The sequence below is a fragment of the Fopius arisanus genome, unplaced genomic scaffold, assembly GCF_000806365.1.
Source record: "Fopius arisanus strain USDA-PBARC FA_bdor unplaced genomic scaffold, ASM80636v1 scaffold00027, whole genome shotgun sequence".
NCBI classification, from domain to species: Eukaryota; Metazoa; Arthropoda; class Insecta; order Hymenoptera; family Braconidae; genus Fopius; species Fopius arisanus.
Window position 1 is genome coordinate 303,396 of NW_011887766.1, and position 17,589 is coordinate 320,984.

The 17,589-nt window shown below is 38.1% G+C and overlaps 2 protein-coding genes across 8 annotated transcripts in view; one reads left to right on the plus strand and one right to left on the minus strand.

The window, feature by feature from the left end:
• LOC105265043 (latrophilin Cirl) overlaps positions 1-15,971 on the plus strand; it is a 114,540-nt gene extending 98,569 nt beyond the window's left edge. For 3 of the 7 annotated variants that reach the window (XM_011302319.1, XM_011302318.1, XM_011302317.1), the window contains exons 4-17: positions 3,160-3,266; positions 3,483-3,654; positions 3,749-3,909; positions 4,406-5,050; positions 5,482-5,887; positions 6,355-6,580; positions 6,718-6,883; positions 7,003-7,217; positions 7,307-7,410; positions 8,741-8,785; positions 9,436-9,604; positions 10,082-10,303; positions 11,411-11,617; positions 12,753-15,971. In XM_011302319.1, coding sequence (XP_011300621.1) covers positions 3,160-3,266; positions 3,483-3,654; positions 3,749-3,909; positions 4,406-5,050; positions 5,482-5,887; positions 6,355-6,580; positions 6,718-6,883; positions 7,003-7,217; positions 7,307-7,410; positions 8,741-8,785; positions 9,436-9,604; positions 10,082-10,303; positions 11,411-11,617; positions 12,753-13,505 — 3,598 coding nt within the window. In that variant the 3' untranslated portion in view covers positions 13,506-15,971. Of the gene's footprint in view, positions 1-1,556; positions 1,664-3,159; positions 3,267-3,482; positions 3,655-3,748; positions 3,910-4,405; positions 5,051-5,481; positions 5,888-6,354; positions 6,581-6,717; positions 6,884-7,002; positions 7,218-7,306; positions 7,411-8,740; positions 8,786-9,435; positions 9,605-10,081; positions 10,470-11,410; positions 11,618-12,752 lie in introns of all 7 variants that reach the window. The other 4 variants (XR_892040.1, XM_011302320.1, XM_011302322.1 and 1 more) reach the window with 4 other exon arrangements.
• Positions 15,972-16,072: 101 nt separating this feature from the next.
• On the minus strand, positions 16,073-17,551 carry LOC105265041 (ankyrin repeat domain-containing protein 16). Its single transcript, XM_011302315.1, has 3 exons — positions 17,175-17,551; positions 16,547-16,810; positions 16,073-16,471 (listed from the first exon to the last, which is right to left on the minus strand). Exons 1-3 carry the CDS (start codon positions 17,485-17,487, stop codon positions 16,107-16,109), a joined length of 942 nt encoding a protein of 313 aa, XP_011300617.1. The 5' UTR covers positions 17,488-17,551; the 3' UTR covers positions 16,073-16,106.
• Positions 17,552-17,589: the final 38 nt, after the last annotated feature.

Consider the following 17,589-nt stretch of genomic DNA (forward strand, 5'->3'; position numbering starts at 1 on the left):
TTCAGTGCGGGAATTGAAGGATTTGTGGTAATCAACTCGTTTAAGGTGGAGGCAGTGGAAAGGGATGAAAAATTCGGCAAAGCGTGAAAAAACGGGTCGTCAATGGGAGAAAAATCTAACAATAATTGAGTATTCTGATTTAGATGAAATTCTGAACCTAATGGACGTGTGAGATCGTTAAAAATCAGTGACGTCTAGCCGTCGAATTATTTATTCCCCGTCAGCCTATGGTGTGACACTCGAGACATGTCTTTGATGCGACCGAAGGGAGGTAGATAATAATGGAGATTACGGGTGGATGTGAAAGAGATCAATAAAATCGGATGGAACGTTATAATATCTTCAACGCGAAATGCAACTATAACCGTGGAGGGAAACAAAAATGGAAGCGCGAGTGTATACGAGCATTTCACTGTGGTATTTTGATGGAGCACTATAGTTTAATATCTTTCCCAGTGTCACTATCAGGTTTTAATGGAATAATACCACCGGGTATTACATGCATCAGCACCAAACGACAGTTTCTCGTGTCCAACCGCCAGTTTCCCAAACTCCCTTCATCTGATATCATCGCTTTTATCCTGAATATATGTTCTTTTTCAACATTTAACATCTTCTCCGCACAAATCAAAACTTTCTGATGTTGTTAACGTTGAGTCAAACGGTGGATGGAGTATGGCATTCGTAAAACAAAACGGTGAAGAAATGCCAGAGGGGTGTCTGTTCGTTCTCTATCCCGGGCATGGCTATCTACCTCTACCCCGAAAAGCTAGTTGAGTTGTTTTTCGTCGATTATTTATACACAAACGAACAATAATTCCACTGCATGTTTCTCTCAATTGTGAAAGAACATAATAAACCATTGGGAATTGTGTCTTACGTTGGGAGCACACTTCGACTAATCATTAGTTTTATCCAATTCGTTAGCAAGACTCATCCTGGACTGCTATTCTGAGGTCCCATTATAATGACAATCAAGAAAAAAACTCGGGTGAATTTTCTGTTGAATAAAACTGTTTTTCTGGGTTGCTGTGACCTTCTTCCTTAATTCTCCCTTCTTCAAGACTACAAACTTTTCACTGGAATAAATTCAGCTCACTGCTTCATTGTCCCTTCATCGTAGCAAAAGTGGGGGATGGAAAATGAGGGTAAAAAAGGAAGCAACAGCAAACATTTTCTGTCGCTAATTCTTCGTCTCATTACTGTCACTGCTGCTAACACTCTGTGCATTCATTATTCTCCAATTGTTCTGTCAGCACACAACAACCTTCTCGCGCTGCAGATTTTTTTTTTGTTCCCTTCAGTGCGTTGTCTATCTGGTTCGTTTGTTGTTCACGTATTACAACTAACCCACCCTCAAAAACTCCACCATTTGAATGGGCTTTGCATTAACAGTACACCGTAATTTCAATTCCCGTGATGGGTTTATTCTAACTTGTTTTTTTCTACCCCTTTAAAAAATAATTAGAACGAACCAATTTAACATGAGAAGACGGGGAGAGGTATAGTTTCGTTTTCTTTTCTCTGTTATTTATTTTTGTACGTGACCACCGCAGGTGCAACGGTCGTCGCTCGTGCATCCTGGATGTGAACAGTCAATTTTTCGAGGAGGACCCATGTCCCGGAACCGGAAAATACATCGAAGCACAGTTTCATTGTATAGGTTGGTTTTCTATTTTGTTTCTCCCGACGACGATAATTTTTTTATTCTGGCATTCCACCCAACTACCCCCTTCTGGCGCATCGAGCTCGTCCAATGGAGTACAATGGAAGCAAAACCAAAATGTCGATAGTTTCAAGCGGATTTTGTTTCCTCAAACAAGAGGGTTGGAGTCATTAACCAGACAAGGGCCCTCGAAGTGACTCATTCGAGTTGCTACAACTGTATGGAAAAGAACTTCTTGGCTTTTCTGTCAATTGCATATAGGTCAAGCGTGCAACAACACGTGGAAAATTTCTTGACTCGGTTTAAAGTGGATCCGAGGATGCATGATCATTGGAGCGTATCGCTGAATGTGGTATTGGGAAAACGACCGGACTGGGAATGGGTTAGGATGAAGCTGAAGGGGAGTCAGCCAGAGACAAATAAAAATCAATCGACGCGATAAAAGCCCACGATTTCCCATTTTACCTTCGAGTGAAGAAAGAGAAAAGAAACGAGAAATGGTAGGGAATAAAAAAGTAGAGGAGAGGGGAAAAAAGAATTGAAAGGGAGTACAAACGGGGAAAAAGTACGATAATGTCTAGCGCCAGGCGAAAGATTTTACGAGAGGCTGAACGCCAATACGTGGTCCGCCTTCCTGAACGACCTGGGCGAGAAGCTCCAGGGTGCGAAAAATGATGGCGTATTATCCTTGCACAAATTCACCACGTTGCCTATTACAGATACCTATAAACTTTTTGAATTTTTCCACTGGGAGAAACAAGCACTTATCAATCCTGGGGAACAATTGATTCCGAAGGACATGATCAAAATATTTCTTCGATGATCAATGAAATTATATCACGAATATATAGTTTCTCCATGCTTTTCTGGAAAGATATTGTCGGAAAATTGCTACCCCAATAAATTCCTTTAAATTTTATGCTGTTACGAAAAGTCAGGAAATTTTTTGGCTTTATAACCGAATTACGTTAAATTTCCCTTTGCCAAATTCGCTGAATTCTCGAAGCCTTAATACGATGAAAGCTGCCGTAAAATGTACCGGAAATTCAACAAAAAAATTCAAACGATAAAGGATGTCGGAAAACGTCGTTCTTACGCCTGAGAAAATAAATTTATTATAATCATAATCCCCGTCTACAAACCATTGTTGATTCTCACAAACACAATGACATTGACAAATGTCTTCACAGTATCGCTCACATTCCGTCATATTAAATATTCTTCGCATTTTTCGACGATATGAGTTGAATAAATTTACCTGTATTCCCCAGTACTTCCTGTATTCTGTCAGACAGAGGAGCGGCTCCCTTGATCTCGAATGTATTCGATTTTTTTGGAATTTGTACTTGGGGAGTAGCAATTTATCAGGGAATAGCTTTCTCAGGGAGCACACACCCCAGAGATCCATGGCGATGTGCACAAAGCAAAGTAACTTGATGAAAAATTTCTAATGAACTTTAATTTCCTTTCTTACCCTCGTTGGATCTCATCAGGTGCAATGAGAAACAGAACTGCAGCATAGCAGCGTCAACGTCGCATTTTGGGGATCCATGCCCAAATACCCTCAAGTATCTTGAGGCGCACTATCAGTGCCTGTCTGGTAAGTAAATAAACGATTGTCACGTTCTCCTTGGAATCGATAAAAGGAATGATGAGAATAAACACTGAAACGTACGCATGAACGATGAGCTCGAAATGCGCCGATAGTGAATCCTATTCTCAATGTGAAACAAGCCAAGTGGAAGTTGAAAAAAAAAAAGAAAATGTATTGAATGGGCTATATCCCAGATAGAAAAATGAATCGTGTCTTTTGCAGCTGCTACAACGACGACAACGTCAAGGCCAAGTCCACCGTGGCTGATAACTTCACAGCCGAGTGTATGGAGCACATCGAGCCCAAGTGTCCGCCCACCATCGAGGGCAACGATTCCACCATCCCAACTGCCACCGATAACAACCCTCAGCCCGCTTGTGACAACACCCCTCAGGTAAACTCCAGCGTTCAACATTTTTATCCCACAACTCTTCACATTCTTCCGACGACACAGACTAAATTGACATAAAATATTCAATATTTTGCAGTTCAACGAGCACAATGAGAACGTTGGATGAGAATGACGAGGATCAGGTTGAATTGAATCCTTCGAGGGGTAGTGGAGCGCCTGTGGTACCCACCCCCGAGACCACAGAGTCGACGACAGAGACTGGATATGCATCGTGGAAAACCAGCAGAAGACCCATAGGTACAGAATCCTCTATTAAATTTACTACCACTGATGTTACATTGTAATGGCTTCTTCCGTACTGCTTCTCACGATTTCTTATATTCCAATTGCTATTACATAATTTCCAAAATTTTTTCCACTTGCATTCGATTTCAACATCACTTCCACGTGAAATATACAACTTAAGGTTAAAGGGACTCTAATTCAATTGATTAAAGTTTCTGATAAAATTTAGTAACGAAGGGGTATAGGGTAAAATTGATCACTGAATATTTTTTGTAGACTGCACCAAAAACTACAAAAAAGGTATTCACAAAAAATCGCTCTCTCTCTCTCTCTCTCTCTCTCTCTCTTAGATTGAAAGATATTCCCCGAGAAGTTAGCTGTTGGCTGAATAAACTTGTTACCCTGTATTTGTTCGCTACTAAATTCCACTGGGTTTAATAGAAACATTGAGATCATTAGACGTTGAATGTTGTCGAAGTGGTGGTTTTTCACATGATTTCTTTTGCAGTGTCAACGAGTATTCCCTATTCCGATCCAAACGCAAATGGCAAATGGTATGACTACACTCGGTTGTACTGCCAGCCAACAATGGCAAGGAATCTCTTCTGGAATGCAACGAGAGCAGGTGACATTGCCGTGCAGAGTTGTCCAGGTGGTGCTAACGGTGTGGCTAGGTGGCGATGCATAGCCACTGAGGATTCAGCCACCTGGTACAGAGATTCACCGGATCTCAGTGAATGTCGGTCCGTGTGGTTGTCCTCCCTCGAGACAAGAGTCCAATCAGGAGACAAAATTCTGACCATCAGTGACGATTTGTCTGCTGTCACCAATAACAGTAGAATATTCTATGGCGGTGACATGATGATCACAACAAAAATCATCAAAAATATGGCGGAAAAAATGAGCCAGGATATCAGTACTTATCGTGATTCAAGCCAGAGCGAATTCACGGTCACTGAACTGTTGCAAGGTGTTGTTAGAACGGGAAGCAATTTGCTGGATAAAGCGCAAATGGCATCGTGGAAAGATTTAAGTCACGAGGACCAAATGAGAGTTGCAACCTCGCTACTCATTGGTCTCGAGGAAAATGCTTTTCTCCTTGCTGGCACGCTACATCATCAGAAGACCATTGTTCAGGAGGGCAAAAATATTTGTGAGTTGCTACACCTAAATTGCTTTTCAGATAAATATCTAGAAAGTTTCCACTTTATTTTGAAAGATTGGAAAAAAAAAACCCGAGAATGCTGCAGTGAGTGCCATTCACTGATGGCATTTTCACAGCAATTTGATTATCAAACAAAACCATCAATTCCATTTACCAGTAAACGCTACAATTAAAGATTGTTACGTTAATCATATAGATTCCAATTTCATAAAATACAGAATAATAATCCTTGCAATAACTAATAACAGGATCATTACAATTGGTAATCACACTAAATTTTTTTCTACAATGTAATGATCGCCATTTGCACAGTGGCATAACTTTACTATCCCCATCACCCTATTTAGCATCAATCTGAATGAATATTACCGTGGAAAATTTAACGCCTAAAATTACAATAAAACCATTGGCTCTCACAGTAATGGAGGTACGAGTATTGGAAACGCGAAATATCGACAATAAAGTCGAGATATTTCCATCTGAATCGACGCGGGATAGGTGGACAGCGTCGAATGATCGAGTAGAATTAACAAGAAAATCACTGTTGGAGAACAGAGATGAGGGCCTGGTGAGACTCGTATTCATGGCATTTGATCGGCTGGAAGAAATACTTCAGCCACAGCAAGAGGAATCCTTTGTTTCATTAAACGAAGATGTTAGACACCGTAGCATAAGCAATAGGATACTAAACAGTAAAGTCATCTCAGCTTCGCTGGGAAAAGGACGTCATATTCAACTCTCGGAGCCCGTACGCATTTACTTTGAGCATCTTACCACGGAGAATGTAACGAATCCCACTTGTGTATTCTGGGATTACGTAATGAGGTAAGATTATGAGAAATAAAAAGAGAGAAAATATAGAGAGTCTTTATCCAGACATTTATAATAATGGATTTTGGGCACAAAAGGAAACTTGAGCTCATTTATTCTATACCCGAGATATCTCTCTTCGAGACAGGGCGCCTTGTCATAAATAGGAATTCAAAAATCCATAGAAATACCTTTTCAGCAGCATAATATCCTATCTGATCCTTTCTCTTCATTATTTGACCTCTTTCTGGCATGCTTTATTATTTTCTTTTCGTATTTACATACATTTCGTCGAGATTCTCGCAAAGATTTTTCATCCATTCTTGTAAAATCCTCAGCTTTCTCTCATTCCTTTCCGTGTTTTGATTTGTTGTTATTTACAATTTCAATCTGCATTTACCCCTAGATTTAATATTGTACTATCAGACAGGGACTTTCAACTGTAAGAAACAGAACGGAATTAAACTGAAAACTGTTTATAGTTCATGGTCGGGGGAGGGCTGTCACATACGTGAAACAAACGGGACTCATACAGTATGTGAGTGCAATCATCTCACAAACTTTGCTGTACTGATGGACGTGCATGCTGTGAAACTGGACATGGCCCATCAGGTCGCGCTACAAATCATCACGTATATCGGATGTATCATCTCAGTGGTATGCCTCGTGCTGGCCATCATGACATTTCAGCTGTTTCGTGGGCTCAAAGTAAGTTTAGTTTTCCTTTCCTCATGCCACTTTTTTTTTTATTTTCATTAGAATCCCCAAAGGAGAATGAAATTTAATAAAGCTACATTGCCCTGAATTTGGGTGCTCTCATGGAATATCTGACTATTATGTTACAGTCTGACCGTACGACCATACACAAGAATCTATGTGTGTGCCTTCTCATAGCTGAGGTACTCTTTGTCTGTGGAATTGGACAGACGGATCAGAGAATTGTGTGTGGTGTAGTTGCTGGATTGCTACACTTCTTCTTCCTTTGTGCATTTGCATGGATGTTTCTCGAAGGTAAGATTTATCTTGGCCAACTGGCCAGAATAAACACTTTGTCCAAAAGATAATCTTCCAACGTTTACATCGAGCACTGAGGTAAATATGTAGATCTTATGTTTTATCGTTTGGTACAGGCTTTCAACTTTATGTGATGCTGATAGAAGTTTTCGAAGCGGAGAAATCACGCTTACGGTGGTACTATCTGGTGGCTTATGGCGGTCCGCTGTTAGTTGTTGCCATATCCTGTATCATCGATCCGTTGAGCTATGGCACTGATCGATACTGCTGGCTGAGGGCAGACAACTATTTCATCTTCAGTTTCGTTGGCCCTGTTATACTCGTTATTTTGGTAACACTCTTATTTATTTTTAATTTGTCGCACTAGCTCGTGAGGCTGCCAAGAGAGTCTCATTGATTTATCCAATTATTCTTTGATAGGCTAATTTGGTGTTCTTATCCATGGCCATATACATGATGTGTCGGCACGCCAACACCACTGTCTCCATGAAGAGCAAAGAGCATTCGAGACTAGCTAGTGCAAGGTAAGACTTCACTTGTTCATGCTATACTTGACGTATGTAAGAAAATACGGCTGTTGTGTTACACCCAGCAAAGAAAGTATATAATCGTGTTGAGGGAAGTTTGTTTATGGTGAAGATTATTATGACTAGTATTGCTTTATCGATTATCATTGAGATTATCACAGGCTTCGCTGGCTTCGACTTCGTTAAAGAAGCTGCTATTGTGTTATCTCTCATGTTCATTTATTCCGCATTATTACGTTTTTTTTCCACTGCGGAAAATTCATTTAGTGTCGTTTTGTTATTTTAATTTTGTTGGAATGAAGGCAAGTTTCGTATGATACGACACGCTAGTAAATTGATAATGGTCAGAGTCATGCTGTGTTAGCCATCGCTCACTCGGTTCATTAATGAATTCATTAATGACGCGTCCATTCTCTGATTACCCACCCAATGACGGTATTTTCCACATCAAATCATTTGAGAATTTAGAAATGTCACAATAATGCGATGAACATTTTTTAAACTAAATGGTCGGATGGTCATTCGAATATCGGGAAATGGAATATCCAGGCTAGCTTTGAATTTTTTTCTGCCTTTTTTCCCATTGTTTCGACGGTTGAATATAATAAATTCCATTGGAAATTCAATACCTCAGGGTCACAGCTAAACAAAGAATTCTCGATATGAATTCAATTTGCAATCGTATAGTCGTATAATCGTATGATTGTTTATCGCGGAAAAGGAAATTAATACTCATTTTGCCAATAGATTGATAACTGTAGTTATTGGCGCATATATTAGGGATAATGATTTTCGTTGTCGATGAATAATTGAACTCGATAAATAAACTAATTAATGGATTATCAATTATTTATATTATTGTGGTGATGGTATGGATAAACTATAATTATAATTGCAATTCCGATTCGAATCACCGATGTATAATTGGACGAATAAATGTTGTGAAGCAAATTATGTGAGCACTGTCTGCAATTTTCATTACTCATGCACAAAGTTAAAAAATTCAAAATGCAACTTCACTGAGTATCGACGCTCTTCCATTTCGTGCGTGCATTAATTGTGTTGTTGAAGTTGGTCGAAGTACGCAAATTATCAATTCAAACTCTCCCCCTAAAATTCAACGCCAATTATTGAAATCAGTAATGCGAATCGAGTAATTGCTGAGAAGAAATATTTAGTCATTCAGATATTAAAAATAATCCATTAAAAAAATGGTGCCGGGATAATCACCTAACGTTGCTGTATTGTTTCATTTTTTTATTAAATCTTCTACCCACTTCTGTCTACACTGTTCTACATTCCTCTGCATGGCGTGGTTGGTTGGTAGTGGAAAGGAAGAAAATGCTCTTCCCAACAAATTGCAAGCGCACTTGTAAGATATTTACTATTTTTATTATTATCATTTTTCTCGTTAAATGTTTATCCATATTATAAAAATAACATATTACCTAACTACCTATTATATTCTGCCTTAATCCATTATCTATCCACTCTTAATATACCGTAGTGTAGAAAGTAGAAGTAGTGTACTTATAATATCACTTTGAACGTCCACAAAACAAAATCACACAATAACAAATTTCATTTTGCATGCTCACGAAGATAAACTCACTCATCAACATGCACGTCTATTTCAATTTTTTTCATCTTCATTAGATTTATTTACTCGTTCAAGTTCAACGTGGGAGTTAAATCTCGGTTAGATTCACCTCTGTTTCTAGATTTATAGAAATATCTTCGATGACTTCAATATTCAATATGATCCTTCAATATTTCTTTTCACTATAATTAGATAATCTATAAATACGGCGTTGAGATATTAATAATGCCGTGCATCACGACACAACGCGACACGAATGAATGACGAATGAATTGACAAACATGAATAGTACCAGTTACAAAATGTACCTACAGCTCCTTTGTCATTCTGTCAATTATTAATGTCCCAGCGCTATTTATTATGATTTACCTGAAAATACATTAGTCTAATCTATTCATGAACTCTCTCACTTGACAATATAGGGCATGGCTGCGCGGTGCAATTGTCCTAGTATTCCTGCTGGGACTGACCTGGACATTTGGCCTTCTGTACTTGAATCAAGAGTCCGTTATAATGGCATACATCTTCACCGTACTAAATAGCCTACAAGGGCTATTTATATTTGTATTCCATTGCGTGCAAAACGAAAAGGTAAGGGAGTACACTGGATTATCACCCACGCCACTATAAAATTTACTATTAATTATTCATCATTATTGTTCCATCCATTTACGACTCGATAATAAAAAGAGTGTGTCAATCATCGACTTCAAATTAACTAATCGACTCTCAAGACCTCAAATAATTAAATTCTAAATAATGAATAATGGAATTATGATGTGTGTTGAAAATAAATCATGACACAAACGAGGATTATTCATTTCCTCTATTTTCTACTAGTCATTCTCCTCGCATAAGCTCATCCCTCGGTTATTTTCCAATCGTCTTATCAACACGCATTCCTACCGACCACGTAATCACTACTGTTATTAATTTAACCGTCCCAATGAGTCACGCTTCGTAAATTTATTTGATGATAAATTCTCCCTTCACAGCGCGGCTTTTTAATAATTGCACGATTTAATTATTTTGTTTTCTTTCCCGCACCTTGGGGCTTGTGTTTTACAGGTGAGAAAGGAATACAGAAAATTCATAAGGAGGCACTCGTGGTTACCCAAGTGTCTTCGCTGCTCTAAGACAGTAACGGGCAGCTCTGGAGGTTCAACAGGAACAAGTGGTGGACCAGCTGGTGTTAACGGTGGAAAAGACTTTCCATCTCACAATACATCCTCTAATCCATCAGCGCCAACGACAGATAGCTCTGGATTATCACCCCATGCAGCATCCAATGTGGGTACACCATCAAACAATCACAACAACCTGACAACATCAGCTAGTAATACGAATCTTTCGATAAATGTGAACCTGAACAATTTGTCACTGAGATCGCCGAATGGCTCACACCAGATGCACATGATGGCACCTAGCAACCACAATAGGCATCACGGCCAACAAGGTATCCAATAAAAAACCGCTTATACACCAAACCAATATGGAATATCCGTTCGAGGTCTCATTTACCGCTTCACTGTCGCCAAGTAACCCATACCCATACTCTTGAAGGTCTATTTTTTTTTATCATTTCACAATGTAAACTCCTTAAAGTTTTATGCTTCATTATCTACCATTGAAACAGGAGAAGATATCGAAAAAGACCGTATGTGTCTATCTGGAGAAATACGCTCAGCTCCTTAGCTCATGCATGACCATTATGATTTATTTAATCTCAGTTATAGCACATTCTATTCTTTTTCAACTTCTGTACATTTAACTCAGCACTCAACTAACGAGGCATTATTTTTTTTTGTAAATAGATCATATAGAAAATAGAGCAGTACATGTATCATAGTCATCTTACCATCTCGAAGTTTAAAATTGGTAAAAATTGTTGAGAAAGACCTCTAGTTAAGTAACTAACAAATGGTGGTTCTTCCGTAGCCCCTGTGGGGGGTTTGGTGTACGCGGTTAACGGTTACTTTGTTCTCACCGTGTGCAACAGAGAATACGACAAGTGTCGTGCAATTGGTGATCTGTCTGCGAAATTGTAAATATGGAGAGTAACAACTTTTCTGGAATTAACGTAGAAGAATACATTTCTCGAAAGATTCGTAGATAAGATATACAAAAAAAATGGATTTCAACTCCAATTACTTTTTTTTGCTCGTTTCCTCGTGTAATTAGATGATAATTAGCTTCTAACACTTGGCTTTGATACTCACTAATAACGCACGCCGTCACTTTCTGACGATTTAACAATACCAGACTCTTCAGACGTGTCTGACGTATTTGACAGTGACATAAACCTGTAGAAAAGTACTGAGTCTTTAATTGACGAGTGACTGAGAATGAGACGATATTTCGCAGCCAATAAGAATGGCAGAATACCTTGCTTTACAGTACTTGATGTCTGGACGTGGATGGCAAAGCAGCATCGACAGACAACCAATTCCGGTGGCGAACGAGCCCCGAGAGACAGCAACGACCGATGCACACGCAGTGGCCACCCTTCCACACTCTCGTCACGGCTTCTTTCCATCCACCAATAATTTACCAAAATCAGCTACTGCCACTTGGGGCCCTATTAACAAAAACCTCATGTGGAAGGTAACTAAATCATTGAAAAAACTGAAACAATCTAGTGGAACTGAAACAGACTCTACTTTTCTCTTACTAACAACATTTTGTGGTGGTGCTTTTTGGTGCACTTTTTCGCACTTACTTTTCTCACTTGAATTTGACAAGAATAACCTTGAATAACAGATAACAGTTACGGAAAGAGAAAATTTGAGTACTCCAACACTAGCACAACATTTTCTCGACGAAATGATGTATCACACAAGATGGACTCACCACATGTCCGCATTTTGAAAACTTGTCTGCAGATATTATTCCCCTCCCATTCAACTTATGAAATATGAATATTAAATGATATTAAATTATCACGTACCGTTCCAATTATACAATGTATAAATTAAACTTGTGAATGTTTAATTTATTATACGTAATACAAAATGTATAATTCAAGTTGGTGTAATTCGAGAAGAATACAGAATCCATAGAAATACCACTCGGATTGGAGAATTATCTTTTTCTTGAATTATACTTTTCAATTATTCCTCTTACATTATTCACGACAAATTAAACAATGTTGTGCAATGGTACACTTTCGTTAGTATTTAATATGCATATCGTGTAATTAGAATGTGAGAATTAGAATTTCTGTAGACAAGCTCGTAATGCGAAACATCGAAGTAGTAAAAAATTGAAGGACTCGATTATACATCAGTCCTTGTTATGGAGAAAATGCTATTGGTGTTGAAGTATGTCATGTATGAACAATTCCATAGAAAAACCGACCGCATTCGTTAGACCCTTTTGTAAAATTTCCATTGAACTTCGTAGAAGATTATATTATTAAAAAAAAAAAATAATTTCGGACAACATAAAACCGAAAAGTCATTTTCTTTCATATTGGTATTTGCTATGAAAAAAATCAATTTGCGGTGATAGCAAGTGCGTGGTGAAGGTAGTTGAATATATTCGAATTCTCCGAATTCACTTCTCCTATAGCCCGATGCACGCGACTATAACGGTAGTCAACCGTGCATAGAAATTGATTATAATTTTTTAACGAATGTTCTACGTTAACTGTGGAATTTAATGATGTAAGAAAAATCATAAAAAATGAGAAAATTAGTAGTTGTGTATGGATTTACAAATGCGACAATTTTTCTTGCAGAACATTTCTTTTAAGTCGTACTCCCGTGATTCAGGCCACGGTGGTTCAGAGCAGGAGGAGTCACCTCGTACCCACAACACAATGACCCTCGGTCATGCCGGTAGAACACACAGAGCGGACAGGCGTCAGTTGAACGACAGTTTGGAAATAACTAGCGTTAATAGACCATCGGGTCGTCGTGCTGCATCCCCGTACAATCATACATACACAGAGATACGGGATGGGGGTAGAGTGGGTGGTTATCATCAAGGACATTTGAGGGGTCTGGTTGGGGAGGATGATCCGGTGTATGAGGAAATTGAACGCGGTGGAAGTGGAATTGGTGTTGGTGTTGGTGAAATTCAGGTGTCAGATATGTCGGATGAGGATGGTAGAAGGCAGAGCGATATGAGTAGACAGTCTTCGCGCAGTTATGGAGACCATAGACCTTTGATACCATATTCACCGGCCAACGATCGACTGATACATTATGGACAGTCAGTTGATCGTAATGCACTCCAGCACGATCCATCGCAGTACAGTCCAGCCCAGGAGAGGACGCTGAATGCCTGTTGGGAGAAGTTGAGAAGGCAGCAGGCTAAGTATGAGCTTGGTGAGATGAATCGTACACCAGGTAATTTTGGTATGCCACAGCAGGATCATACGAGAACAGTTGCTGTTCTCGATGGACACACCGTTGTCTGTCATCTGCAGCCGCAGACGGACATGTACACTGGCCGTGGAGTTCCCCCACCGTCCTACAGCGAGTGTTAAATATTATGAACTTTAAAAATCGCCTTTCATTAATTCATTGGCGTCCACAGCTCAATAATAATCGCCGTTCTAGGTGAAGCGATTTATTTTCCTTTTCACTGTTTCAATGGTCTTATTAAAGTCACTAGTGTTTCTTCTTCTTTTCTTTATTTCAATTTGTTTTTTTTTTTCGCGGGCCGAAATCTACGGGAATTTGAAAACAACGTATTTGAGACTGGATGGGGGAGACCATTGCGGCTTTGTTGACTCTAAATTCACATTTTTACGTTATTTACGCATATCTTTTTATTTGATTTCTCTGATGAAAACTGAAATGACAGTTGGACATACATATCGTTTATTAAACTAACGATACAAGTGTGGAAAATCAGTTATTCAGTCGATAAAGCGATTGAAAATTGAATTGACGCGCAATTTTATATTTAATCGATATAACTATTCTCATTTGGCTAGTCGTGATTGGGAAATGAAATTTCCCAAAAATTTATCTCTCGTTTTTCCTCATGTTTTTGTTTAGGTTTGTTCGAATGCAAGAGTCAATCACAACTGCCATTGTCATAATCATTGTCAGATTAATTTCCTCCAGATGTTTCCCAGTATCAATTGTACATTAAATTTTTGGTACGTTGCGTTTTTCATCCCGAAATGTTATTTTTATAAATATATCTAGAATGATATGTATATGTATTATATACAATAACGTTGTACTAACGTGGAGGAGAGAGGGGGGAAAAGGGACATGTGCGAAGGAATAATGGATGAACGCCAGGGAACAGAGGTGATTAAAAACAGAAAATTATATTCGTAATTAGATAGTGCGATTTTTCCGAGTGCCGTATTATTTTTCATTGATACGGCAGAGGCGAAACTTAGTCACTGTTTTTTTAACTATATTTTTGAAATATAGATAAAATATCTTATTCGCGTCTTAAATAGTCGATTTACTAAATTAAAAGAAAATAGAAATTTCGTGCCCTATTTATTTTTCATATATCGCAATTTTTCTTTTCTTTTATTACTGTGAATTATTTTCTCTCGTACTGGTTACTATTTTCGACTAGGTCGAAAACCACTTATTTACTATTGTAAAAATGAATTAATCAATGCTAGTACGAGACTAAGTTTTTTCTTTCGGGCATACAGTCAATTTGAACATAAATACGCATTAAAATTAATAATTATTTCATCACTATTTATTTTCCGCTCATTGATCGGATTTTTTGTAAAAAAAAAAATTTAAAAAGAAAAACTCAACAAGAGGGAAGGAATAAATACCGCATTAATGGCAATCTCCCGCAAGCTCGGGTGAATTTAATCATCCTAGACAATTTATAATAGTTAATAACCACAATCGAGTTACGGCCGTGTTAAGTGTATCAATGTTCTCCGTTTACTCCCAAATCGTTAATATTCCACTCCCAATCTACAAATATCTCTGCAATAAATTTAAATGATGACCGTTGTAGACATAAAATCTTCTAGTACTTTGACCTGAGACAAAAGCACACACATGGGAGTAACTATTTGGACGAGAAAATTGTAAATTGTAAATGTTTGCTAATTTTATGACAATCGGAGAGCAAACTCAATATATTGAACAGCAATGTTGTAAAGGGAACACAATTTCTTAAAAACTATGTGCACGCAAAAATCGAATAAAAAAGTAGTCAAAACGATGAAAAATAATAATGTATCACATTCCGCGATTCCTTGCCACAAAATGACAACTGGGCTCGAATAATCGTGTGGGAAAAGAATAATGAGCCTGATATAGTGAGACTTTTTAAAATGAAACAAAAGGAGAATCTTTCTTGTCTCTCAAATTGAGGAAAACCGTGAATGAAAGGAAGAAGTTGATTGAAGGTATGAAAGTAAGTGTGGGAGCAAGTGAGAGCAAAACGTTACTACGTTTTCTTTTATGTTATAATTATTGTAGTTACTTACCCTCGTTATTCTTCGAAGGATTTATTTCGAAAGAGAAGAAGAAAGATAAACGTAGGAAAATACGGAGAGAAAAGAAATGAATTTTTGTATATAATGTAAATAATGCTTTGTACATGTTGAATACTTGTAATGTAAATCAGAAAAACAATGATTAAGGATGCATTAAGTAATAACTAAATGTGAGATACTTATAAGTGAGAGGAGACTAGTTTAAATAGCCCAATCTGATTTATTGAAAACACTAAGGAAAACAATGAAAAAAACATACTACAAAAAAAAACAATTGATGTGAGGACATAAGTGTAAGATTTTAACTTAAGTCTTGACATAATAGGAATGTAAATAAATTAAGCAAGGAAAAAAATAAACAACTAAAACTGCCCAAATAACTACTGAATATTTTTTTTAATTATTCAACTAGTATGCAAAAACAAAACAAAAAAAAAATTACAAAATGCAAATGCTTGAGTAAAAAACACTTCCGTCTTAAGTCTTCTTTTATATGATGAAAGGATGAAATGAAATATTTGAAAGGAAATAATTTGGCACAGCAAACAAAAGTTTCTGTTGAAGCGCAGGGAAATATCGTTAGACCAGATGGAATAAATAAATGTGTACCAATCTTCAAAATGGCTATTAAAAAATATTTATTTCATATCAGATACTGTGTTCTTCACATTTCCGTAACAAACCCACTACACAATCCATTCTACTTCTCTGAGCGCAAGTCAATGGAGTAGCTCCATAATTATCACGCCATCGAAAATCAATTACTTTATTCTCAATAATGTATTGAACAACTGCGCAATTACCGACTGTCGCAGCAACGTGCAAAATCGTCTGTCCAACGGCGTCAATTCTTTGAATATCCGCTCCAAAATTGATTAAATACTGAAATGCCGGAAATCGCTGAGACTTAACGGACTCGTGGAGTGGTGTTGAACCAGAGGAATCGCAAATACCGATCAGTCGAGGCTCAGCACTCAGCAGAACCCTGAGTGCGTCGACACATCCGTGGAAAGCTAAATGCATTAATGGATTTTTCATCAAGTCCCCGGGAATACATTATCTTGACAAAGTGATGATTAAAACTTTACCAGCGATATGCAAAGCAGTTCGACCGTTATTACTGGCCGTTGTGGCCACAACTGATGGTAACTGTAGTAATGTTTTTATGATGACCACATCACCAGAGCGGCAGGCTAATAATAACGGTGTCCATCCATCCTTGTTCCTCATTATTGGATTAGCTCCTGCTTTTAACAATGCATTGACACTTATTTCAGCTTCCGGACCGCCCTTAGTGCATGCCAACATTAGAGGCGTCCAATCGGCGCGTTTTAGTGCATCCACTTCCGCTCCTAAAACGAACTTCATTATCAATATCAAATGGTAAGAAGCATTATAGCACATCAATCGCCATTTCTGAATGAGAAACACCATCATTGATATAAGGCATTTAACTTGGTTCAAAAGTGCATTTCAAAATCGAATAACCAACGTCAACCAGATGAATGGTGGAAATTATTTTCATCTGAGTTATTCAGTGAATAAATTGAGTTTCCTATGTGTCATTTCACGGTGTTTGGAATAACTACATTAAATTTATATGAGGTGAAGGTAAAGTTTCGAAAGGCGAGGGGAAGGTTTTAATTAATAATGTTCTGTTGTGATTATCTTAGTTGTAATCCACTTATTCACTCTGGAGAGACAAACAATACAAACCTTGGCCAATTAAAAATTCAACAATATCACAGTGTGCAAACTGAGATGCATCGTGGAGTGGTCGTTTCATATCTTTATTAGTAACATCAACTTTGAATGCCGGATATGACCAGTCGTTGCACAAGTACTTGGCAATTTCCAAATGGCCCTCTCGCGCCGCTACGTGTAGCGCCGTATCGCCGCTACTACCGTGACGATAAACAGTCCAGTCTTGGATTTCGCATCGGTATGATAGCTCTTTTAATTTATCTAAATCACCCCGCTGTGCAGCACGTAAAAAATCACGTGATGCATCAACACCAGTAGCTGTCATTATGAGAGTAGTTTTTCCGAGTTTATAAAAGTCTGCACCTCGCACACAACTATTTGCTGTACTATGTCAATAGATTCGTTGCAACGAGTGCTGCCACCTTGT

What these genes read in the sequence shown, in the direction of transcription:
- LOC105265041 (XM_011302315.1), bottom strand. Translation starts at nt 17,487, where the DNA reads ATGACAGCTACTGGTGTTGATGCATCACGTGATTTTTTACGTGCTGCA. An exon ending in TGAATTTTTAATTGGCCAAG is followed by an intron (nt 16,811 to 17,174) that starts GTTTGTATTGTT and finishes AGTTCGTTTTAG; the next exon opens with GAGCGGAAGTGGATGCACTA. An exon ending in AACTGCTTTGCATATCGCTG is followed by an intron (nt 16,472 to 16,546) that starts GTAAAGTTTTAA and finishes TAATGCATTTAG; the next exon opens with CTTTCCACGGATGTGTCGAC.